General features: G+C 45.9%; 2 protein-coding genes across 4 annotated transcripts in view; one reads left to right on the forward strand and one right to left on the reverse strand.

Annotated features, from left to right (window-relative positions):
• The window catches only part of AASDH (aminoadipate-semialdehyde dehydrogenase), a 179,010-nt gene that overhangs the window by 116,239 nt on the left and 35,981 nt on the right, over window positions 1–26,790 (forward strand). The gene's annotated exons all lie outside the window — the stretch shown is intronic.
• CRACD (capping protein inhibiting regulator of actin dynamics) overlaps window positions 1–26,790 on the reverse strand; it is a 318,205-nt gene that overhangs the window by 12,396 nt on the left and 279,019 nt on the right. For both annotated transcript variants that reach the window (XM_063920884.1, XM_063920885.1), the window contains 5 exons: window positions 23,939–24,074; window positions 23,170–23,322; window positions 21,391–21,459; window positions 14,694–14,861; window positions 11,073–13,752 (listed from right to left, as the gene is read on the reverse strand). In XM_063920884.1, coding sequence (XP_063776954.1) covers window positions 11,073–13,752; window positions 14,694–14,861; window positions 21,391–21,459; window positions 23,170–23,322; window positions 23,939–24,074 — 3,206 coding nt within the window. The remainder of the gene's footprint in view (window positions 1–11,072; window positions 13,753–14,693; window positions 14,862–21,390; window positions 21,460–23,169; window positions 23,323–23,938; window positions 24,075–26,790) is intronic.

Here is a 26,790-nt window from a genome sequence, read left to right on the forward strand (position 1 = left end):
GTGTCATCTCTTTTTTTTTTTTTTTTTTTAAAGAATGTGAGTATAAAGATAGAAGACATGTAGAAGATTGCAAGAACACAGAAAGATAGGATAGAAATGAAAAGGCGAAGTAGAGAGAGTAAGAGAAAAAAGAGAGGGAAAAAGGTAGGAAAGGAAGAAGAGAATGGATGAATGATCAATTGACTGGATAAGAGAGTGAGTAAATTAATAAATGAGCGAGTGAGTGAATGAATGACCCGACTGGTCAGAACCGCACTGTGCAGACAAATGGATAGGCCCTATTCCCTGAATTAAATGCAGGTGAGACCTTAAAATAGGAAGTCCAGGGATCCCAGACTTTAATTAATCTAGTGGAAGAGCCTTTCAGAGTACTTGTGATAAATTCCATGGAATGGATGTGCCAGATTTTGGCAATAATCTCATCTATTCCAGGGAGCTCGGGGGACCTCCATTGGGCTGCTATGCAGCACCTGGTTGCAACGACCATATGAGTGAATGGGATCAGTACGAGATACCGCCGGACGGGATCCCGGTGGTCGGAATACCGACACTGGGATCCCGACCGGCACAATACCGACAGGGGGGCAAGCCCAACGCAGCATCTTGCGGGCTCGTTGCGCTCGCCGTACTCATTTATTCTCCCTCTATGGGTGTTGTGGATACCCACAGAGGGAGAATATGTTGGGATTGTGCCAGTCGGGATCCCGGTGTCGGTATTCTGACCGCCGGGATCCCGTCCAGCGGGATCTTGACCGCATCCTGAGTGAATAGCTTGTTCTGATGAAGGGACGCCTCAGGAATGTCCACAGATAATAGGAAGTAGTTGGCCTTAAAGGGGACGTTTGATGATAAGATTGTAGTAGCCAGGGCTGCGACCTCCTTCCATAAGGGAATCAGAATTGGGCAGTTCCACCAGAAATGGAGAAACGTTCCATCAGTATTATTACATTGCCAACATAGAGGGGACACTTCAGGGTTCATTTTGTTGAGCCTAGTGGGGACACTGGCGCTCATTCCGAGTTGCTCGCACAAAGCTGCTTTTTGCAGCCCGTGCGATCGACTAGTCGCCGCCTATGGGGGAGGGATTTTTTGCATAGCAAGGCTGCGAATGCTTGTACAGCCCTGCTATGCAAAAAGATTTTTTGCAGCTTCTAAGTAGGTCCTGACAAACACACCGGCTGTGATTGTCTTCAGCGTGACTGGTCCCGGAGTTGACGTCAGGCACCCGCCCTGCAAACGCCTGGACACGCGTGCGTTGGACTCGCCACTCCCAGAAAACGGTGAGTTTCTGCCCCGGAATGCCTTCCACCTGTCAATCTTCTTGCGATCGCCGCTGCGATCGCTTTCATCGCTGGACTGTCATCGCTGGGCAATGATGCGCGTGCGCAATGTGGCCACTGCGCACGTGCAGTTCTGACCCAATCGCACAGCTGCGAAGAAGTGCAGCGTGCAGTCGGGTCGGAATGACCCCCATAGTACCAGCTATAGAATAATTTATATGCATTTTCTTTCAATCTAACACATAATGAGCTTGAAGCCACATTAGCATTAATTTCTGACCAGTCGTCATTAGTTAGTGATTCTCCCAAGTCAGATTCCCATGCCCTCTCATGAACGTCTTTAATTTCAATAGAATGGGATGACAGCAGAGTGTATAAAGTTGAGATAAGTCCTTTAGTGGAAGCTTTACGGAAAGCAAGGAGCTCTATTGAAGAGAGAGGGCGAGCAGTTATTTGTGGTACAGCTGAGGAAAAAAAAATGTCTAATTTGTTAGTACTGATAGAAAGATTTGTGAGGAATTGAGTGTTTGGTTTCTAGTTCAGAAAATGTTGGAAATGACGAGTGTTGTGTGAGATCATTAAGCAGTCTTATTCCGCTAGTCTGCCAGCAGTCAAAAGAAGCGAGAGCACAGCCAGGCTGAAAGCGCGGATTATCAAACAGCGGAATCAGAGGGCTGGGGTGTGGGGCTAGTTTAAAATGTCTATTGGCCGAGTCTCAGACATCTAAAGTGTGAGATACAATAAGATGATGAGCAACAGTCTTAGGTCGGGATGATCTAGGAAGCCATAGCAAAGAGGATACGGAGTGCAGCTTAAGAGCATGGGATTCTATCGCAACCCATACCCTGTCATAGGTGGGTCTATTCCACAAAATACATTGTGCCAGACTAGCCGTTAGATAATAAGATTTAAGATTAGGAACACCTGAGCCTCCCTCCGAGGTGTGTCTCTGAAGTATGGAGCACTTCACTCTGGGTCTTTTGTAAGACTAAATAAACTTCATTACAGTGTGGTGGGGGAGCTTGAAGACACAGGGAGGTACACGGATTGGTTATGTTTGAAATAGATATAGTAAACTTGCCAATAAGTTCATCTTGATGGCATTAATGCGGCCGATCCAAGAGATGTGATAGCCTCCCCAGTCTTCAAGATCTTTCTGAAACTGAGCTAACATTTTGGGATATTTAGCATGATAGAGCTGCCTGTAATTTTTGGTGATAGAAACACCTAAATAAGAAAGATGCCGTCTGTTCCAACGAAATTGGAAAGAGTGCTCTAAAGAATCTTTGATATGTTGTGGGATATAAAAGTCAAGGACTTCCGTATTTGACGTGTTTATCTTATAGCCAGATAATTCTCCATAATCCTCAATTTCTTGGAACAAGTAGGGAAGAGAGTGGGCAGGGTCAGAAATCGTAAGTAAAACGTTGTCTGCATAGAGGGCAATCTTATATTCAGTGAGTCCAATTGGGATACCTCGTATATTGGGATTGGCGTGGATTTGTGCCGCAAGAGGTTCGATGGAGAGGGCGAATATAAGAGAGGACAAGGGGCACCCCTGACTGGTACCACTAGATTGGATTGCAGAGTATGAAACATAAAGGGCCACTGGATCCGGTCGAACGCCTTCTGGGCGTCTAAGCCCATAATTACAGCCGGTAATTTCTGTTTGTGTATAGCGTGGATCGATTGTGCGCCTCGTGTTGCTGAGCGCTTGTTGGCCGGTTATGAAACCGACTTGATCTGGATGAACCAGCATAGGTAGAAGCGGACCTAATCTGTTTGCCAACAATTTTGCATAGATTTTGATGTCTACATTAAGTAGTGAGCTAGGTCTATAATTAGAGACCACCTCCGGATCCCTACCCGGTTTTGGTATCACAACTATGTTGGCCAGGGAGGTTAATGGGTTAAAAGCAGCATCATCCATAAGGTCATTAAAGAAGATTTTCAAAAAGGGGTAAGCGTCAATGCAAATTTTTTATAGTACTTTGGGGGTGAATCCTTCGGATCTGGTGCAGAGGAAGATTTGAGACCCTTGATAGCACTGGAAATTTCTTCCTCAGAAATCGCCGCGTTCAAAGCCAGCAGGTGTTGCTCACTTAATTGAGGTAGCAAGCCGCTGGAAAAGAAGGCGGACATAGAGAGGGCTGTTGACGACAAGCCGTGGTGAGAGGAAAGGCAAGGCAAGTTATATCATTTGTCATAATAGGCCTAAAATTCTGACACTATTGGAAGAGGGTCGTAAGTAAGGGCCCCTGTGCCCTGTCTCTTAATTTTAGAGATCAAACTAGATGCCTTCTTCTGTCTCAGTTTACTAGCAAGAACTGAATCCGCTTTGTCTGCCTTATCATAGTATTTCTCTTGGAGTTTTTTTTGTATGAAAGCCGATTTACCAGATAGGATAGCATTACGTCTGCCTCAGAGAGAATAGATCTGAACAAGTAAAGCCGGTGTGGGGTGTTGTTTATGTTGGTCGAGAAGCAATGAGATGTCAGTCTCTAATTGGGAAATTTCCCTTTGAGCTTGCTTTCGGCAAAAGGCTGCCATGCTAATCTACCTCTGATCGTGGCTTTATGAGCCTCCCAGATAGTCCCTTTAGCAATCTCGTCAGATGAGTTAATCTCAAAGTACTCAGCTATAGCGGATTTAATGTTTTGAAAAATAGAGGGGTCGAGTAGCATATTATCATCAAGGCGCCATATATGGGATTTGTGCTGAAAAGAAAAAGCATCCAGTAAAATAGAAGGGCCAGCAAGGTCTGTCCACGAGAAAGATGTAATATCTGCCGCAGTGACCATAGTGGCAATTGAGCGAGAGACAAAAATCATATCAATTCGAGAATAAATTTGGTGGGGACCAGAAAGGTGCGTGTAATCTCTGACTGATGAGTTTTTGAAGCGCCAGGAATCTACCACTGATAGCCTATTCATACCAGCACTAAGAGACTGTGATGTGCGCAAGACTTCAGGTGAATGCTTAGAATGCCGTACGGTGGTTTTATCAATGGCGGGATCCAAGACTGCATTAAAGTCACCACCTATTATCAGATGTCCCTAAAGAAATGTTTCTATTAGTCTAAATAACTTAGAAAAGAAAGAGCTTTGACTAGTATTGGAAGCATAGAGATTGATTATCGTTATCTGCTCAGTCCCTATGGAGCCCATTAGGATGCGATATCGCCCATCTGGGTCTGCTACTGAATGTGACAGAACAAAGGAAGCAGTGTTTGAAAATAAAATTGGCACCCACCATTTTTTACAAGGAGCTGATGCAAAATTGGTTTGAGGGAATCCCTGGCCCTTTCATTGGGAGTGGTCTCAAGTCAAGTGTGTCTCTTGGAGTAGTACTATGTCTGCTCTCTCCCGCCTACAAGCTCCTAAAACTAATGTGCGATGCCTGGAGGAATTGAGACCGTTAACGTTTATTGAAAGAACCTTAAGTCCCACGGTTCCTGAGAGCTGCGAGAAAACCTCCAGGTATGTGATGAGGAGACCAGTCGGGTCAGACAGACAAACATAAAGGAGAAAAGAAAAAAAGAAGGGAAAAGGACAAGAAAAAGTACAGAGAATCCAGAAGAAGAGAGTAAAGAGAGGCCTCAATAGGCCAAAACCCTGAAAAGAGTAGACCCTAGGAAAGGGACTAATCATGTCGAACATGAAGCAAAATCTAAAATAGAAATAGGGGAATGGTGCATGTAGAGTAATATAGTGGATCCGTAGTGAAATGCAGATGTCTAATGAAATCACCATATATTAGCAATATACAGAAATCAATGTGGGAGGGAAAAAAAGGGGGTTACATCCTATCAGAAAACAAGCATGAACAGACAAACTAAGTGCAGATGAAAAACAAGGCGACATGAGGTGTCATAGCCGTTGTCTGCACTTATAAGGACAAGAGCAAACACAATCTATAGCCATCTAATAATGAAAATAGAAAACATAAGAACAGTTAGCGCTAAGTTTGCACAGAATAACTACTGGAACATATGGTGTAAGAAAGAAAAGAGATAGACTTTGCTAGACCTCAGATAAAAATGAGAGGAAAACCAACTCAATGTATTCCAACTAATATGGAGGAAAAACAGATTAACTGTAAATACTTAAAATCAGTTCTCGGGACTCCCCCTCAAGGTGGAGCAGTGTCGTCCTCATGGCCTCATCACACTGTTGTCCACTGTGCCTGCGGAGGGCGAGGTCGCTGATGTTTGGGCAAACTCGGTAAAGATGGTGAACTCGAGGGTTCTGGAAGAATGTTCAAATCTTCCAAGATCTTTTGACCTTGTTCCAGCGTCTTAGCAGTACGGATAGTGTTATCAGCCAGAACTTGAAGCTGAAAGGGAAAGCTCCATTGGTACCTCACATTACATTGACGAAGCACCTTCGTGATGGGTTGTAAATCCCTTTTCTTTTGTATTGTAGACGGAGCAAGACCTTGAAATAGTTGAATGGTCATATCCTTATAGACAATGTTAGGGATATCTCTAGTCGTAATCACCAGTTTCTCTTTAGTACAATAATAGTGTGACTATGTCTCTAGGTTGTTGTCTGGTCTCGCACGAAGGGCTCGATGAGCCCTGTCCAAGAGCAGTTCATCCTCCTGAAGATCAGGTAGAATATGCTTGAAGAGGTCCCAGAGGAAAGACGGTAGAGTTGATGATGGGATAGATTCCGGAAAGTTTCTGATTTGGAGATTGTTCCTTCTTGATCTATTTTCCAAATCCTCTTGCGTTTCTTTAAGGTCATTCATTTCTTTGCGTAGAAGAGAGAGTTCTCTGTCAAACCCCCCCCCCCCCCGCCTTGATACCTGCACGGGTCATCCTTCTTGGATTCTAGTGCATCTGTACACATGCCAAGAGCAGTCGGGTCAGATTTAATGTCAACTACCGCCCGTTTCAGTTCTTGTTGGAACGTCAGTTTAATTCCCTCAACTAGTGAAGTAAGAACAGCATGAATTGACGGATCGATATCCATCTCATGGGGGGAATCCGGAGGAGATGAGCTGCTTCTTTTGGACAGTTGGGAGGCAGCCTTATTCCGAGGAGTAAACATAGCAGGAGTCGTAGTAGTAGCAGCAGCCTTACTTATTTTATAGGGCATAGTAGAACTAGAGTACGAGTTAGTGAAAATAGTAGGTACGGATCCACGTGATGCTATAGAAACATTAGGGCCTCTAGAGGATGTGTCTAGGTCATCATAAGATCAAAGCAAATAGGAGCCAAAAAAATTGTAAAATAAGCAGCGGTCGGTGGGAATAAACAAATAATATGGTCTGCTGCAGGTAGTCCCCAAAACAGAAAAAACTCACAAAGACTGCAGATATCAGTATATACACCCCTGCGTCACCCGCATGTGGAGTGAGGGAGTGACATATGCAATAGAATCCTCTATAGGGCACGGAGAGAGAAAAACAAAACATGCAATGGGAATTCCCCTTCCCAGAACAGTTCAGTGAGATCTGTATTGCACTGGAGGACTGGGGCATAAGGGTGGGATGCACCATGCAGTAATCTCTGAGATCCTCTATTGCATATAAAAAATCAGTGAGAGCAGCCCTAGGAGTCAGCACAGGCAGGGAGTGGGTGTAATGGCTGCCCCCTCCTGTGCAAAGGCACTTAACTCCCCTTCACTGGACGGACCAGCACCTCCAGCATACCCCTGAGGCAAGAAGCTGTGGGAAAAGCCCATTGGGAGCAGAGGTATATGTAGGAGGGGGTATCCAGGATCAAGCTCCAGTCTCCCTGGGAATGGGCACTGGGTCTGGGAACTGGTGTGCTCACCCTTGTAGTAGTCGTTCTGGGCATTGGAGTGGCATGCAGGAGATCATCAGCTGCTCTTCAGTTGTTCCAGCTGAAGGCCTCCAGTAGGGGTGGATGCGGCAGCAGCTCCACTTCACCTCTGGCTGGTCCCTCTCCACCCACACCGCGGTCTCCGTCCGGGCTCGGCGGGCCACACCGCTGCATTGTCTGGGGGAATAAGCCGCAACCTGCAGGGACGCGATAAACATATCCTCCGGCTCTGCGGTCAGTCCCCGCTGTCTATCGACACACCAGGAGAGCTTAGGGTGGGAGGGGAGAACAAGGTAAGCCCCGGGAAGCTGTAGACGGAAGAATTAGATAAGACGTAGGCACGGAGCTCCAAAGCACCACCTCCTCTCGGCTCGGCAGCTAAGCCTCGCCCACCTCCCTCGCAATCTGCTGATTTAATGAAGGCAAATTCAAGAACAGTGACTTTAGAACACAATGGAACATCTGATCACCATTAATTTTTTTTTATTTTTTACTAGAAAAACAAAAACCCTGTATTTACTAAGTTCTGGCTTTAGAAACTTACCAAAATCTGCCAGAAATCCCACCCAAATAATAGACCTGCCTCTGCCAGGTAAGTTGATGTGAAGCTTTGCACAGTATTTGTTGTCTACACATTTTTTAAAATGTAGGATTTAATAAGTCAAAATAGAGTGGTGTCCCACTACCATAATGGCAAACAGCCCTAGACTAGTCAGCCCATGGCTGGAATCCCTAGGGAAGTGGGGATCTCCCCAAAGAATGTGTGCAGAGGTAACAGTATACATACATTTTAAACTATATTCTTTTCAGGAGGACTACAGGTCCTAGAAATCCTGGAAGGCATGTTGGAACTTGTGGTTTGACAAGTTCCATAATGCCCAGGCCTGCTTGTTGGGACCTGTAATCCACCTAATTTATTTATACTATTACCTCACCACCCAAAGCACTTGGGATTTTGAAAAGTGCCCAATACTGGTTTTGCTTGAGGAAGGGACCCAATTTTTGGGGGGTCCCCACTTCCCTAGGATTTTCAACCCTGGGCTGACCAGTCTAGGGCTGGTTATCATTATGGCAGATGGACCCACACTGTGTGTCCCTCTGCTATTGCTTCAGCCTAGTGCTGCTCATTGGAAATTAAGGGGGACTCCATGCTGTTTTTATCCCCTATTTTCAATAATAGCCTAGGTCCAGAGGTCCAGGGCTGATTGTCATTTGGGAGGAGACCCAGCATCATTTTTTTTATTTTATTTTATATATCTAACGCTTTTTAATACAATAAAGACTGCACAGATCAGATCATAGTAACCTGTGCAGAGCTTTAAATCCGCTACTGATTGACGTCAGATTATTGCCGGATTTGCGGTTGAAATAGGGGCTTCAAATCTGACGGGTGGATGAAAAATGACAGCCAAAATTGATGCAAGAACAGAAGACCACAGAATAACCGTGAGTGGGCACATGGAAACATGGGGCCTAATTCAGATCTGTTCGCAGAAGTAAATTTGTTAGCAAATGGGCAAAACCATGTGCACTGCAGGGGGGCAGATATATCATGTGCAGAGAGAGTTAGATTTGGGTGGGGTGTGTTCAAACTGAAATCTAAATTGCAGTGTAAAAATAAAGCAGCCAGTATTTACCCTGCATAGAAACAATATAACCCACCCAAATCTAACTCTCTTTGCACATGTTATATCTGCCCCCCTGCAGTGCACATGGTTTTGCCCATTTGCTAACAAATTTGCTGTTACGATCAGATTTAGGTCTGAATTAGGGCCATGATCCACTGCTGCGTTTAGGGTTATTGATCATATGGTAAGTACTCACATTATGGGGGTATCCAATTAGGTCCAAAATGTTTTAGTTTTTCGGTCGAAAACACAGGATCCACAAAAGTCATGGACCTATGTATTTGCGTGTCTGCAATCACAAAAAAAAATGCATGCTTATTGTGGATTTGGTAACAAAATCCCCAATAAGTGCCGGCATCGAGCCAGTTGGATAGCTCTGGGGGCGGTAATTAGCCGCTGTACATTACCACAGCTAATAGGATACCGCCCTATGGGGGTTGTTAAGGTTTGTTAGCAAACCAAAAGAGTTAGCAATTGGGCAACACCATGTTGCACTGCAGGTGGGGCAGATAAACATATGCAGAGAGATTTAGATTTGGGTGAGTTATATTATTTCTGCGCATAGAAAATACTGGCTGCTTAATTTCAACACGCCCCCCCCCACCCACCCAAATCTCTCTGCACATGTTACATCTGTCCCACCTGCACTGCAACATGGTTTTGCCCAGTTGCTTGCTTTTTTGGTTTGCCAACAGACCCTATACCTTGACTATAACTTCATGGCAGGTTATGACTGGGCTTGTAGTTCTTAGCCTGGTCTTCACAAAGGATGACCGTACAGTAGGTACTGTAAATGTTTCACTTTCTCTGCCCCAATAAGCTGGGTTTATACTATCGTACACTTAATAGAATAATTTCACATAATATTAGAATAATTGTAATAGTTCATGTAGTTTGAGGTTGAGGTAAGAAAAAAAAAATGAACGCACTGGTTTTAAAACTCCATATGTCATGCATTTAAACACAATAAATTTGTATTTTCTTATGCTGTTTTTTAGTAAATTTTGCCGTTTTAGCATCACTTGACTGGGTAATAATTATGTCATCTAAGTGAGTGATGTTGCTACTTATACAATGGGCAAAGAAAATGGTAAAATAATTGGGAATGCTTTGCTGTTGCAGAGTATTTCGATGAAAGTGTGATATGTAAATAGGCCAAAAAGGTAAAACAAGGCCTGCTTCAATACATATTTTGTGCTAAAAGAGTAGGGTCTTCCCTGTTTAAAGTCAGTGATTAAGTATGTGGGAAGAACATTTTCACAAGCACATGCCTGCACCCAGTAGCATGCAGTGAGTAACCTCTGCTTATGGTATCCAGTCAGGATCCCGGCAGTCAAAATACCGATGCCAAAATCCTGACACATCTCGAAATGCAGATGCCAGCACGCCGACCAGGTACACAATACCGGCACCCGGATTCCAACCACCGGGATCCTGAATGATCACCTGCCAGCCCACCAGAGAGGTAAACTATGAGGGACGAGTTAGGATTGGGCTATGGGGGGAGGGTTAGGCTGCAGGAAGTGGGGGGTTAGGTTTAGGCAACCCCGGGGTGGGTTAGGGTTAGGCTGCGGGGGAGGGAGGGTTAGGGTTAGGATGCGAGGGGATGGGAGTGTTAGGTTTAGGCTGCAGGAAGCGAGGGTTAAGGGGGCCATGGGGGGGAAGGTAAATCTACTTATATTCGCCCCCTGTCCAGATTATCACTGTCAGGATGCCGCGGTCGGTATTCTGACGCCGGCATCCCGACCACCGGCATTTCCAACCCATCCCATATTATGAATATATAGCATTGGAGTGAAAGGCTGTCAATGTTCCTAGGTATGCATAATAATGGATCCAGGAGCGTGTTATGAAAATTAGAAAAATATTTTTGTAGCAATCGACAATTTACAAAACTTATGTGACCAAATAATTGCCCATCCCTGGAAAAAACAGTTCACATTATTTAATGGTTCAAGATACAAGAAATTATTTTTAACTTCAAAACTTTCCACTTTCACATTGATTCATTTTCTTTAATCCTCTGCCAAAAGCTTTCATTATATCTGTACAGACATGGGGATCTGGCAGAGACTATGTATTCAGGTAACTAAATATGAAGTAGTTTATGAGAATGTTATAAAACAGCAATATGCGAGTACTAGTAACCAAAATGTCCCTATACCAGTTAACACTGTAATAAAAAAAAATGACATTCCAAAAAACGGGTTAATGGTTAAACTCCATAATATACTATATGTAAATATTGGCATCTGTCAGCCCAGGGAGCGCTAAAAAAAAATCAAAGAAAAAGTGTCTGTGTTAAAGCAGAAATTAATAATCAACAAAAATATTAATAATTATTTTATAGCTGAAAGCAACGCATTTTGTTACCTTTTCCAATTCTCTCAGGCCTTTTGTCCGTTTTTTCTCTCAAAGGAATCGAAGAGAAACCCGTTTTATCTTTCATATCATGCTCTAGGCTTTCAACATGATGCAGGGAAGACCACGCAGAATTAACTTTGATATCCTGCCCCACCGTTCCTGTATCTAGCTCATTTATGTCCATCCTTTGCCCATGTAAGTCGGTCACACTTGTTCTACTCAGTCTGGAAATTGGGGAGGATGGTGGAGTTGAGCTGGATGGTTTAGGAGCAAGTGATGGCTTCTGCATAATTGGTGACTTGGGGACTGTTCTGTCTTTATTAGGTGATGATACATGGGTGTTTGGGATCAGTGGGGAAACTACTGTGCAATGCACATTATCAGAAGCATTGGTTGAGGTGTCTACCAAGACTTTGACACTACTGTCTATTTTCATCTTACTGGGAGACCCTGACAGTTCCTTCCTGGGTCTAGTCCTCAGTTCTGTTTCATCTGCTGCCATGAATGGAGCAGGAATGCCGTCAAAGCTGTCACCAGCACTATAACGTTTTTTCCGCTTTTGTTCATTTTGGGTTTCCGAATTAAACCTCAAGGAGTAATTTGTCCTTCTCAGTTTTATTCCAAATGGAGTGGTTTTCTCCTCTGTATTTTGTAATAATTTATCTGATTTCCGAGTGCTATTGTTCATTGATGTTTCCATTATACTGTGTCTGTCTAACTGACCACGTCGAGGAGACAGAGGTGGGCAAGGGACCAAGAAGGATGGAAGATCTTTGGAAAATATCCAGCCTTCTGTATTATCCTCAATTGTAACTTGCTTTTTCATTTTATTGGTCACAATGTCTTGGACACTCATTGTCCTCTCTGTAGGCTTGTCCTGAGTTTCAGTGTCTGATAGCACTGTAGCTATATTGTCCTTACTTAATTGTTTTACTGAGGTGTCACTGATAACTTCTGTAGGTTTTGTGGTTTCTGGGAATTTCTGCCAAGCGGTTGTAATAGAGAATTTAGCAGTTGCTGACACTGTCTTTCGTAAGCTGACATGGGACTCGCCTCTGCCCTTGGCCGTCCAATCATCACTAGATACGCGAGGACCTCCTCTCATGCTTTCACTTACACTGATATTTTCTGACTTACTTAGTATTTTTGACCTGATGGAAGCTAATTCAGCCAGCACTGATTCATTGTCCAATGATTCTGACGTGTATTTTGTTTTACTGCTGATATGTTTAGTATTGTCTTTTTCTCTTTCCGTTCTGGTCTCCATGATATCTAGCTTTCTTTCTTCTGTCAGGCCGAGCAAAGACTTACAAGCGGAGTCCTTAATTTGACTAAGGTTTACAGCTGTACCACAGAGTTGTGCTCCTGTAACTAAAATTGCTGTGTGGGGTATGCACTGAGAGGATGGAAGCGTATGTGAGCTAATATTGGCTTTATTCTCTCTTGGGTCCTGTGTTTCAGTACGCGTCGCTGGCTCTTTCAGTGGCGTAACTGGAGATAAATGTACTTTCTCAAATATAATCTGCTTTTCACCTGATGTGACTTTAAATGTAAATGGCCTTTGTCTTTGGTCAAGTTCTTGCCACCGCAGTTCTTCATTAATTCTTTCCTGCTGTTGTAAGTCATCCTGTCTTTGCTGCCTCTGCTTAAGTTCTCCTTCGTCTTCTTTTATTTCTTCCTTTAATATTTGTTCTTCAAGTCGATCTTTCTCTATGAAACCGCATTCTGGATCTAGAGAGGAAGGCTTTGATGGTACTGCATGCTGACTGACATGGTTTACCTGCTCTCCCTTATGTGAAATTTCTTGCTGCTGCAGCTCTGACTTCTTCTGTCCCCATGTACTCTTTATGTCCTCATTTCTCAATTTATCTTCGCTATGTTCTTGGGTTCTGTTCTCTCCTAATTCATAAACATTTTGCACTATCAGTGTAGTCTGTTTAAGCTCCTCTACTGGCTGCTCTACCAATTCATCCATCTTCTTTTCATCAGCTATCTCAAGGGCTTTTTCTTCCTCCAGGTTATCCCTCTTCTGATCCTCTGTTACCTGTAGTGGTTTCTGAAGCTCCAGGTCACATCTTTTCTTCTCATATGCTATTTGGAGAGCTTTCTGCTGCTCTGCAATCTGAAGGGCTTTCTTCTGCTTTTCCATTTCATTCCTTTTCTTCTCCTCCTGCAGTTGGAGATTTCTCTGCTCCTCACGCCGTCTCTGCTCATCCTGCCGTCTTTGTTCTTCTAACTCTTTTAAAATTTCTTCAGCTCGAAGTCGTCTCTCCTCCTCGCGCCTGTGCTGTTCCTTCATTTCATTTTCCTTCTGTTCTCTTAATTTCTGTTGTAGTCTTTCTAGCTCTATGTTTTTAATGATTTCCTTTCTCCTTTGTTCCTCTTGAGCCCTCCGTTTATCTGCTTCTAACTTCCTTTCTTCATCTACTTGTCTACTTTCTTCTTCATGTTTGGGAACAGTTGTCTCCTGCTGTTTCTCTTCCACATTTTTCTTTCCTGTACACTCTCTTCTGGGTGTTGAAGGTTGAATGGTAGCAGAACTGTGTAATTCAAGGTCTTTATGTTCAAAATGGTCAGATATAATTATATCTTGAGTAGAGATTTCCATTGGGTGGTACATGGTTTTGTCAGGAGATCGCTGTATGTTTATAGCAGTCTCATGTTCATTTACTTCTACGCTGTTGTATTCCTGTAAAACAATGTAAACTACAGATATTGAAAATGAACATTTTCAGCTTAGAGTGCAAATAACCAGCAATATTCATTACTTTATAACTGTTCAACCTGTCAAGACACCTCAACACTTCTGGCTTGTAATCACTTCACTCATACCTCCCAACGAGAGGCAGCTCCCTCCCTTTTGGGTAAGGGAGACTGCTCGTGTTGCAGTCCAGTCAATGCCGGCGGTCTGGACTGTTCAGTTGCAGCACCTACCAAGTGCATTGTACATGCACAATGGATTTGGCAGGCACCGCGAGTGACGCATGCACACTTGGTATGCATCAGCTGCAGCCCCTAGATCCTGGGTAGGGCTGATGGAAAGGCAGCCCTATTGGAAGTGCTTTCTCTGTCAATCGTACTCTGGACTGGAAGTCCCAGGGGAAAAGTACACACTAAACCCTGGAACTGCCATCTGGAATTTGGTTAGCAGATACTGCTTCCAATGAGAAGCCACTGCCAGGGAGAACTCACTGGGGTTGGTGGATTTTACTGGGGGTACTGAAGCATTGCAGCCACAAATGAAATCTACCATTGCTCCCAACTAAATCATTATAAGCCTGATTTGGGGACTCTGTCTCTCCTTTCAGGTCAGCTTTGTCTGGATTAGGCTATAAGTAAACAGATCTTTCCTGTCCAACTCTGCAAGGCAACGTAGCAGTGAATGGGTGCTAGGAATGGGACAAGGTAGCCCCTATGAGGCATGACCATGCCCTCTTGTTCAGCATGCTGTGAGCGGTGTGTGTACTTGTCTCAACTCCCACACAACTAATTTTGAAATTTGACAATCAGCTCATAATACAGGACACTCTAAATCATGGTCGTCTTTCTCAAACCCATCCAGGTCTGTCTTGCTATCTCACCATCCACGCCAATCGCACTACAGGTATGTGGTATATCACAGTTTATTACCTGGGACATTCCCCTGTGTCTCTTCCTCTGGTTTTTTGGCTTGACAGCAAGTTTGTGTTTAGCAGCACTGTTGTCTAAGCGAGGGGCAGATCGAGGAACAGCGTCCAGGTTTATAGAGTCAATTGTCCCAGACAGCTTTTTTGTCCGAGTTAATTTCACTGGAGTGACCTGTAATGCAGAAAATGGAGTGGAAAAGTCACATTTCAGGAACAAAAAATAAGAATTTACTCACCGGTAATTCTATTTCTCGTAGTCCGTAGTGGATGCTGGGAACTCCGTAAGGACCATGGGGAATAGACGGGCTCCGCAGGAGACTGGGCACTCTAAGAAAGAATTAGGACTACTGGTGTGCACTGGCTCCTCCCTCTATGCCCCTCCTCCAGACCTCAGTTAGGGAAACTGTGCCCGGAAGAGCTGACACAACAAGGAAAGGATTTGGAATCCCGGGTAAGACTCATACCAGCCACACCAATCACACCGTACAACTCGTGATACTATACCCAGTTAACAGTATGAATAACAACTGAGCCTCACTAAACAGATGGCTCATAACAATAACCCTTTAGTTAGGCAATAACTATATACAAGTATTGCAGACAATCCGCACTTGGGATGGGCGCCCAGCATCCACTGCGGACTACGAGAAATAGAATTACCGGTGAGTAAATTCTTATTTTCTCTGACGTCCTAGTGGATGCTGGGAACTCCGTAAGGACCATGGGGATTATACCAAAGCTCCCAAACGGGCGGGAGAGTGCGGATGACTCTGCAGCACCAAATGAGCCAACTAAAGGTCCTCCTCAGCCAGGGTATCAAACTTGTAGAATTTTGCAAACGTGTTTGATCCCGACCAGGTAGCAACTCGGCAAAGTTGTAAAGCCGAGACCCCTCGGGCAGCCGCCCAAGAAGAGCCCACCTTCCTCGTGGAATGGGCTTTTACTGATTTAGGATGCGGCAGTCCAGCCGCAGAATGTGCAAATTGAATCGTGGAGCAGATCCAGCGAGCAATAGTCTGCTTAGAAGCAGGAGCACCCAGCTTGTTGGGTGCATGCAGGATAAACAGCGAGTCAGTCTTTCTGACTCTAGCCGTCCTAGAAACATAGATTTTCAGGGCCCGGACTACGTCCAGCAACTTGGAAGCCTCCAAGTCCCGAGTAGCCGCAGGCACCACAATAGGTTGGTTCAAATGAAACGCTGACACCACCTTAGGGAGGAATTGGGGACGAGTCCTCAATACTGCTCTGTCCATATGGAAGATCAGATAGGGGCTTTTACAGGACAAAGCCGCCAATTCTGATACCCGCCTAGCCGAAGCCAAGGCCAAAAGCATGACCACTTTCCACGTGAGATATTTTAATTCCACGGTCTGAAGTGGCTCAAACCAATGTGATTTTAGGAAATCCAACACAACGTTGAGATCCCAAGGTGCCACTAGGGACACAAAAGGGGGCTGAATATGCAGCACTCCCTTAACAAACGTCTGAACTTCAGGCAGTGAAGCCAGTTCTTTTTGAAAGAAAATAGACAGGGCCGAAATCTGGACTTTAATGGATCCCAATTTTAGGCCCATAGTCACTCCTGACTGTAGGAAGTGCAGAAATCGACCCAGCTGAAATTCTTCTGTGGGGGCCTTCATAGCCTCACACCAAGCAACATATTTTCGCCATATGCGGTGATAATGTTTTGCTGTCACATCTTTCCTAGCTTTTATCAGCGTAGGAATGACTTCAACCGGAATGCCCTTTTCCATCAGGATCCGGCGTTCAACCGCCATGCCGTCAAACGCAGCCGCAGTAAGTCTTGGAACAGACAGGGCCCCTGCTGTAGCAGGTCCTGTCTGAGAGGCAGAGGCCAAGGGTCCTCTGAGATCATTTCTTGTAGTTCCGGGTACCAAGTCCTTCTTGGCCAATCCGGAACGATGAGTATAGTTCTTACTCCTCTCTTTCTTATTATCCTCAGCACCTTTGGTATGAGAGGAAGAGGAGGGTACACATAAACCGACTGGTACACCCACGGTGTCACTAGAGCGTCCACAGCTATCGCCTGAGGGTCCCTTGACCTGGCGCAATATCTTTTTAGCTTTTTGTTGAGGCGGGACGCCATCATGTCCACCTGTGGCCTTTCCCAACGATTTACAATCAGTTGGAAGACTTCTGGATGAAGTCCCCACTCTCCCGGGTGGAGGTCGTGCCTACTGAGGAAGTCTGCTTCCCAGTTGTCCACTCCCGGAATGAACACTGCTGACAGTGCTATCACGTGATTTTCCGCCCATCGGAGAATCCTTGTGGCTTCTGCCATCGCCATCCTGCTTCTTGTGCCGCCCTGTCGGTTTACATGGGCGACCGCCGTGATGTTGTCTGACTGAATCAGCACCGGCTGGTTTTGAAGCAGGGGTCTTGCCTGACTTAGGGCATTGTAAATGGCCCTTAGTTCCAGAATATTGTAGGGAAGCCTCCTGACTCAACCATTGTCCTTGGAAGTTTCTTCCCTGAGTGACTGCCCCCCAACCTCGGAGGCTTGCATCCGTGGTCACCAGAACCCAGTCCTGTATGCCGAATCTGCGGCCCTCGAGTAGATGAGCACTCTGCAGCCACCACAGCAGAGACACCCTGGCCCTTGGGGACAGGGTGATCAGCCGATGCATCTGAAGATGCGATCTGGACCACTTGTCTAACAGATCCCACTGAAAGATCCTTGCATGGAACCTGCCGAATGGAATTGCCTCGTAAGAAGCTGCCATCTTTCCCAGGACTCGCGTGCAGTGATGCACCGACACCTGTTTTGGTTTCAGGAGGTCTCTGACCAGAGATGACAACTCCTTGGCCTTCTCCTCTGGGAGAAACACCTTCTTCTGTTCTGTGTCCAGAATCATACCCAGGAACAGCAGACGCGACGTAGGAAGCAGCTGCGACTTTGGAATATTCAGAATCCAGCCGTGCTGTTGTAGCACTTCCTGAGATAGTGCTACTCCGACCAACAACTGCTCCCTGGACCTTGCCTTTATAAGGAGATCGTCCAAGTATGGGATAATTATAACTCCCTTCTTTCGAAGGAGTATCATCATTTCGGCCATTACCTTGGTAAATACCCTCGGTGCCGTGGACAGACCAAACGGCAACGTCTGGAATTGGTAATGGCAGTCCTGTACCACAAAACGGAGGTACACCTGGTGAGGTGGGTAAATGGGGACATGCAGGTAAGCATCCTTGATGTCCAGTGATACCATGTAATCCCCTTCTTCCAGGCTTGCAATAACCGCCCTGAGCGATTCCATTTTGAACTTGAACTTCCTTATATAAGTGTTCAAGGATTTCAAATTTAGAATGGGTCTCACCGAACCGTCTGGTTTCGGTACCACAACATTGTGGAATAGTAACCCCGTCCCTGTTGAAGGAGGGGAACTTTTATTATCACCTGCTGGAGGTACAGCTTGTGAATTGCCGCCAGCACTACCTCCCTGTCCGGGGGAGTAGCTGGCAAGGCTGATTTGAGGTAACGGCAAGGGGGAGACGTCTCGAATTCCAGCTTGTATCCCTGAGATACCACTTGTAGAACCCAGGGATCCACCTGTGAGCGAACCCACCGGTCGCTGAAGTTCCGGAGACGGGCCCCCACCGCACCTGGCTCCACCAGTGGAGCCCCAGCGTCATGCGGTGGATTTAGTGGAAGCAGGGGAGGATTTTTGTTCTTGGGAACTGACTGTATGGTGCAGCTTTTTCCCTCTACCCCTGCCTCTGGGCAGAAAGGACGCGCCTTTAACCCGCTTGCCTTTCTGGGGCCGAAAGGACTGTACCTGATAATACGGTGCTTTCTTAGGCTGTGAGGGAACCTGAGGTAAAAATGTCGACTTCCCAGCTGTTGCTGTGGAAACGAGGTCTGAGAGACCATCCCCAAACAATTCCTCACCCTTGTAAGGCAAAACCTCCATGTGCCTTTTAGAATCCGCATCACCTGTCCACTGCCGAGTCCATAATACTCTCCTGGCAGAAATGGACATTGCATTAATTCTAGATGCCAGCCGGCAAATATCCCTCTGTGCATCTCTCATATATAAGACTACGTCTTTAATATGCTCTATGGTTAGCAATATAGTGTCCCTGTCAAGGGAATCAATGTTATCAGACAGGGAATCAGACCACGCTGCTGCAGCACTGCACATCCATGCTGAAGCAATAGCAGGTCTCAGTATAGTACCTGAGTGTGTATATACAGACTTCAAGATAGCCTCCTGCTTTCTATCCGCAGGCTCCTTTAAGGCGGCTGTATCCTGAGACGGTAGTGCCACCTTTTTTGACAAGCGTGTGAGCGCTTTATCCACCCTCGGTGATGTCTCCCAACGTACCCTGTCCTCTGGCGGGAAAGGGTATGCCATCAGTAACTTTTTAGAAATCACTAGTTTTTTATCAGGGGAAGCCCACGCTTCTTCACACACTTCATTCAACTCATCTGATGGGGGAAAAACCACTGGTTGCTTTTTCTCCCCAAACATAATACCCTTTTTAGTGGTACCTGGGTTAATGTCAGAAATGTGCAACACATTTTTCATTGCCGTAATCATGCAACGGATGGCCCTAGTGGAATGTACATTAGTCTCATCGTCGTCGACACTGGAGTCAGACTCCGTGTCGACATCTGTGTCTGCCATCTGAGGTAGCGGGCGTTTTTGAGCCCCTGATGGCCTTTGAGACGCCTGGGCAGGCACTGGCTGAGAAGCCGGCTGTCCCACAGCTGTTATGTCATCGAACCTTTTATGTAAGGAGTTGACACTGTCGTGTAAAACCTTCCACATATCCATCCACTCTGGTGTCGACCCCGCAGGGGGTGACATCACATTTATCGGCACCTGCTCCGCCTCCACATAAGCCTCCTCATCAAACATGTCGACACAGCCGTACCGACACACCGCACACACACAGGGAATGCTCTGACTGAGGACAGGACCCCACAAAGTCCTTTGGGGAGACAGAGAGAGAGTATGCCAGCACACACCACAGCGCTATATAAACAGGGATTTACACTACACAAAGTGATTTTCCCTATAGCAGCTATACAATACAGTTTGCGCCTAAATTTAGTGCCCCCCTCTCTTTTTTACCCTTTGAGCCTGGAAACTGCAGGGGAAAGCCTGGGGAGCTGTCTTCCAGCGGAGCTGTGAAGAGGAAATGGCGCCAGTGTGCTGAGGGAGATAGCCCTGCCCCCTTCTTTTATTAATATTATGGCAGGGGATTTTTACACATATATAGTTTATTACACTATATTATGTGCTGTTTTGCCAATTTAAGGTACTCTAATTGCAGCCCAGGGCGCCCCCCCCCCCCCCCAGCGCCCTGCACCCATCAGTTACCGGAGTATGTGGTGTGCATAGGGAGCAATGGCGCACAGCTGCAGTGTTGTGCGCTACCTTAATGAAGACCGGAGTCTTCTGCCGCCGATTTCCAGGACGTTCTTCTTGCTTCTGGCTCTGCAAGGGGGGCGGCGGCGCGGCTCCGGGACCCGACGACCGAGGCTGGGCCTGTGTTCGATCCCTCTGGAGCTAATGGTGTCCAGTAGCCTAGAAGCCCAAGCTAGCTGCAAGCCGGTAGGTTCGCTTCTCTCCCCTAAGTCCCTCGTAGCAGTGAGTCTGTTGCCAGCAGATCTCACTGAAAATAAAAAACCTAATAAATACTTTCTTTACTAGGAGCTCAGGAGAGCCCCTAGTGTGCAACCAGCTCGAGCCGGGCACAGATTCTAACTGAGGTCTGGAGGAGGGGCATAGAGGGAGGAGCCAGTGCACACCAGTAGTCCTAATTCTTTCTTAGAGTGCCCAGTCTCCTGCGGAGCCCGTCTATTCCCCATGGTCCTTATGGAGTTCCCAGCATCCACTAGGACGTCAGAGAAAATATGATGTACAGTAGATCTATAAAAGTTTATTATAGCTTCTATTTCACATTAATTCTCCTACAAATGTGCGATTAGTTAATCTAATCTGTAGTTGTAGTTCCAACTTCTTAAATTCTTTGCATAAAGATATCTACAATTATTATTAAAACCTTAATTTCAAAATGCATGCAGGCCAATCTAGAGCCGGCGATAGCGACGCGCAGGACTGCGCATCGCTGTCGCCGGCACCCTACACACGGAACGATGTGTGTTAAATTTCTAAGCAATCTAGTCAGATTGCTTAGAAATTATGTAAAAATCGCTGCGTGTGTACTCCCTTAAGACTCAGAAGGAAGTAAAACACACCCCTGCAATCTGGGGCTTCTGGGGGTATGAGTAGAGCTACACATGGAGCTAATGGAGATTCTGTGCTCCTAAGCTAAGAAGTAATGTTCTGTGGTGGGAATGGTCACGTGGAATTGGAATACAGAGGTGTGCTGAACTGTTTATAAGGCTTCAGTATGATTTACCGACGGGCAGGAAACCAGCTGTCCACATCCCGACAGCGGCATCTCGCTGTGCTTGCCATGCTGTGGGCTCGGTGGCTCGCGATTTCCACGTTATGGTAGTCCTGTTTAGCCGGGATTCCGGCTGGCGGCATTGTCAGCTGTTGGGATTCAGGCGTTGGTATTCTGACAGCTGGGATCCAAACAACCGGCAAATTGAACGTATCCCATTTATAACCCATTCAGTTCAATAAACCACTGTTGGTTTTCATCTACCACTGTGCTTGCGTGATTTGGAACCCCGTATCTTCACAGATAGAAACAATAATCACCTTCTCATCTGCTTTGCGTTCTTGTCCAGAAACATTCCTTGGGCTGTGGGAAATTGGTGATTCTGTGCTCTGTATCAAGTCAAAGACAACACAAATATCACTATACAAATGCAATAGTAGTGCTTTAATACTTCAGCTGTGTATCTGTTTTTGTAAGGGAAAAGCCAAATATATATATATAGAGAGAGAGAGAGAGAGGGGAGAATTTTCTTGAACTGCAGATTAAAAATGATGCTAGAAGTCTCCAAGGAATTCTGTAACCAGAGTCCACAGACTTAGGGGCCCGCCGCCCGTTTATCAGTAATCACATAGTCAATGTGTGTGATATTAGCTCCCAGAATCGCACTTCAGTATGCGATTACTCAGCCAGGATGTATCACTGAACACCCTCAGGGACAGGGGCTCCAAAAGGAGCCCAGTCCCTGTGATGTGCTTAGATCCAGCTGACAACGCATGTGTGGTGGCCACTGCTGGAGGAACCGTCTGACTGCTAAGTTTGGGATCTGTAGCCAATAGGGCACAGCGGGCTAACACCTGCTTCCCATGGCATTAGTTGTGGGGGCCATGCTCAGGGATGCCTCTCATTCCCTTCAGGGACTGCAGCTGCTGTAGAGAATGGAGGGATTGTAGCAAATATTGCGGTTAGCCACAGATATGATAAATGAGAACCTTAGAACCTTTATACTGTACAAAGTGATTGGTAATGTGTATACTGTTTATACAAGTGCTTGCTAACCACTTTATATGCCTCCAAGAGACTTACTAGAAGACAACAAAACACTTAAGTTGACTATTTAGTATATATCTTATGCGAAGTCTAAACATACATGGCAGCACAGTGATTAGCATTGCTGTTTCACAGCACTAAGGTTATGGGTTTGATTCCTACAAGTGTGGCATTTGTATGTGCTCCCCATGTTTGGGCAGGTTTTTCCGGTTAATACAATTTCCTCCCACACTCCAAAATCGGGGACTGATGTTCATGACTAAATATTCTCTGTTAAACACTTCGGAATATGTGTCTGCTATATAGATAGCTATTAATAAACATCTGCTAGCCTTTTATATACTGCGGAGTATACATGAACACCGCTTTCATCTATCACTTGACAAATCCCAAATAAGCAATTGCATACAAATCTGTGGGGCTAATTCAGACCTGATCGCTGCTGTGCGTTTTCGTACAGCGGGCGATCAGGTCTGAACCGCGCATACGTATGCACTGCAATAAGCAGGCGCGACGATCCGCAGTGACAGGGAGCAACGGGATGGTGCAAAAAATCTGTTCGCACCGGCGATCGCAACAAGATTGATAGGAAGAGGGCAATTGTGGTTGGCAACTGACCGTTTCTAGGGAGTGTCCGGAAAAACGTAGGAGGGACCCTGCGTTTTGTGGGAGGATTCGTGACGTCAGCTCCGGCCCCGATCATCGCAGCGGCTGAGTAAGTCCTGGGCTGTGCAGAGACTGCTGTTTGTGCAGCTCTCCTGCACTTGCGATTGCATACCTGCAAAGCGAGTTCCCCCTCCTCCTGTAGGCGGCGACTACCTGATCGCAGGGATGCAAAAAAGCACCCTAGCGATCAGGTCTGAATTACCCCCTATAATCCTTCTGTCTGGTCAGTGCATGTATTGTATAGGCATAGAGTGTACCCAGCTAAGACTGACAACATCTTAGTCTTACATTATAGTTCTGCTTCAGGAGTCCGGTCTCTTAATTTTATTAAACCATGTTTCATTAATTTCACTTCTTTCAGTTTTACAGTTTAGCCTCAGCCTTACCTTACTGCCTTCACTTTCCATGTCAATGTCCTCTAAAATCTCCTTGGGGCTACTGTGTGTCTCCATTTCCTCCGTGCTTGCACCCAAATCTTGCATCCTCTTTACACTGGCTGCTGGTGGTTGTCCAAAACGAATATTTTTGCCTAATTGTTGCTAAAATACACAAAGTAAATATTTAAGTACATGTGGCATCAGGGCCGGTTCTTGCCCTTGTGGCACCTCGGGCAAAAACCGTTAGGGGCGTGGCTTAATACGGGGGCATGGTCAGTTACGCCCCCATTTGTAGCGCCGATGAAAGAAAAAAAAAAGTATACTTACATCCCCGCTCCTGATTCCAGACCGCTGCAGACCTCCGCCGGCGCCGCTCCTCTCCTTGGATGCATAGACACTAGAGGTCAATTATGACCCCTAACGTCTGTGCCACAATGCTGTGCGCGATGACGTCATTGCGCACCGCACAGCAAAGGTCCTCTCCACGAAGGGAAACTAGACGCGTAGCGTCTGGTTCCCTTCACAGCGGGGGGGGTGGAGGGGGGCACAGTGGAGGGGCACTGCGGGGGGCACAGTGGCGGATCTTGCCATGGTGCGGCGCTCTCCGGACGGCGGCGCCCCGGGCAAAAGTCCTGCTTGCCCGTGGCAAGATCTGCTACTGTGTGGTATATGCAGTTGTAAGGTAAACTATATTTTCTTCTGTTTGCAAAAATTGCAGAACAGACTAATTAAGACACTAGGAAGAGTTGCACGGTGCATGTTAGATTTCATCCAGTACCTGTAGAGATTTCACTTTTCCCACAATGTAGTCCTGGGATACTGCCTGAATCCCCTGCTCATCTTCTGCTTGCCCATCTGGTATGAAAATGCTGTCATGGGAGAAGGCCCTTGTTCCCATGCTATTGGTGAGGAATCTAGAACAAATAAATCAGTCTTTGTCATAAGGCAAAAACACAAACAAAGCCAAACTCATTTAACCTGATATAAAACAGTGGAATAAAGGCTGCCCTCTTCCAATTTTCCTAAATTTTTCCTCCCATGTGTTGGGAGTAAAGTGGTGATGCCTACTCTGGCAAGTGGACAGAATTGCACACAATTTACATGCAACATTTCAGACCAATCTGGTTCATGTGCAGGGTTTTACTGGCCCACAAGGGTGCAGGGGAAACCCCCAATGGGCCCCACCTCCTCCTCTAAAGATCAGGCTGCAGACTGTGCACTTGAATTATACATTACATTATTCATATGTTTCCTTGTTCTGCACAGGACTATGGTGCATTTTCTACAGTGCACTGCTGCCATTAATCAAGTACATTACCATGCATGCACTACCAGTATTCACTGTGTGTATATACACTGCTCAAAAAAATAAAGGGAACACTAAAATAACACATCCTAGATCTGAATGAATTAAATATTCTTATTAAATACTTTGTTCTTTACATAGTTCAATGTGCTGACAACAAAATCACACAAAAATGATCAATGGAAATCAAATTTATTAACCCATGGAGGTCTGGATTTGGAGTCACACTCAAAATTAAAGTGGAAAAACACACGACAGGCTGATCCAACTTTGATGTAATGTCCTTAAAACAAGTCAAAATGAGGCTCAGTAGTGTGTGTGGCCTCCACATGCCTGGGCATGCTCCTGATGAGGTGGCGGATGGTCTCCTGAGGGATCTCCTCCCAGACCTGGACTAAAGCATCCGCCAACTCCTGGACAGTCTGTGGTGCAACGTGGCGATGGTGGATGGAGCGAGACATGATGTCCCAGATGTGCTCAATTGGATTCAGGTCTGTGGAACGGGCGAGCCAGTCCATAGCATCAATGCCTTCGTCTTGCAGGAACTGCTGAAACACTCCAGCCTTGTCTTGCATTAGGAGGAACCCAGGGCCAACCGCACCAGCATATGGTCTCACAAGGGGTCTGAGGATCTCATCTCGGTACCTAATGGCAGTCAGGCTACCTCTGGCGAGCACATGGAGGGCTGTGCGGCCCCCCCAAAGAAATGCCACCCCACACCATTACTGACCCACTGCCAAACCGGTCATGCTGGAGGATGTTGCAGGCAGCAGAACGTTCTCCTTGGCATCTCCAGACTCTGTCACGTCTGTCACGTGCTCAGTGAGAACCTGCTTTCATCTGTGAAGAGCACAGGGCGCCAGTGGCGAATTTGCCAATCTTGGTGTTCTCTGGCAAATGCCAAACGTCCTGCACGGTGTTGGGCTGTAAGCACAACCCCCACCTGTGGACGTCGGGCCCTCATACCACCCTCATGGAGTCTGTTTCTGATCATTTGAGTAGACACATGCACATCTGTGGCTTGCTGGAGGTCATTTTGCAGGGCTCTGGCAGTGCTCCTCCTGTTCCTCCTTGCACAAAAACGGAGGTAGCGGTCCTGCTGCTGGGTTGTTGCCCTCCTACGGCCTCCTCCACGTCTCCTGATATACTGGCCTGTCTCCTGGTAGCGCCTCCATGCTCTGGACACTACGCTGACATCGGACACTGATGAAGCCGCTGAAAACGGACCCTGAGGTGGAGAAACGCGTTTGTGAGGGATAACGACAGGTGCTGTGAGTTAAGAGAGAGTCTTTCACCCCCTGCAATATCGGGTGTGTGGCTCACAACCTCCACTTACCGGCCGGTGAACTGGTTTCATTCGTACCCCAGTGCACAGGGGAAAGAGTGTTGTAAAGTTTTGGTGACCCTCTGAATTATATGCTGCTAGCTTGTGCAGCCAGAAAGGATATTATCTATGCTGAGTGCTTTGGCTAAATGTGCTCTAATCCTGGATCAATGCAAAATGTGGGTTAACCTAATTTACTAATTCTGCTTCTATCCTTGGCAATTGGGCTGTTAATCCTTGCAGTCTTACAGGACATTATTTATTCAATTCTGCTTCATCCATTTGGGCTGAAAGAACTTTGTGTGGCTACATAACAATACTAACCCTGCCATATAAGGATGATTGAAAGGCTGCTTGGATAAAGGAATGCATGCTTGCTTACTGGGGCATACTAATCCATTGTGCTAATTCCCGGGACTTTTAATACAGTGCTCTTCATCTTTTTTGCATTTTATATTATAAAGTCTGGATATTTTTGTTATCATACTGTTAGGGCACTTTTATGCGTGAATTAATATTAGCACAATATCAATGCTAGTATTGAATGTTATGCTAACAATACAAACGCTTTTTTCAGGATAGATTTTGAATTAATTGATAATTGTATTTTATGATTAAATTTCAACTACGTTAATCAGTATTTTATTAGTGTGATACTGGCCGGTATCTTTTTGTCTGTATTTATATTTTTTTGATCATCTTTGTGCATATATATTATAAAAAATAAGTTTAAAACCAAAGTGGGGAGCGCTGTCTCATTTTGTTTGTATATTCTTACTTGGAGGGGTTGGGATCATCCCTCAGAATTCAGCTGCATTTACTTTGGTGAGTGACAGCGCCAGGTGCAAATCCATTTTCTTGTTTCCTCCTGTTCCTCCTTGCACAAAAACGGAGGTAGCGGTCCTGCTGCTGGGTTTTTGCCCTCCTACGGCCTACTCCACGTCTCCTGATATACTGGCCTGTCTCCTGGTAGCGCCTCCATGCTCTGGACACTACGCTG

The sequence above is a fragment of the Pseudophryne corroboree genome, chromosome 1 (assembly GCF_028390025.1).
Source record: "Pseudophryne corroboree isolate aPseCor3 chromosome 1, aPseCor3.hap2, whole genome shotgun sequence".
Lineage (NCBI taxonomy): Eukaryota > Metazoa > Chordata > Amphibia > Anura > Myobatrachidae > Pseudophryne > Pseudophryne corroboree.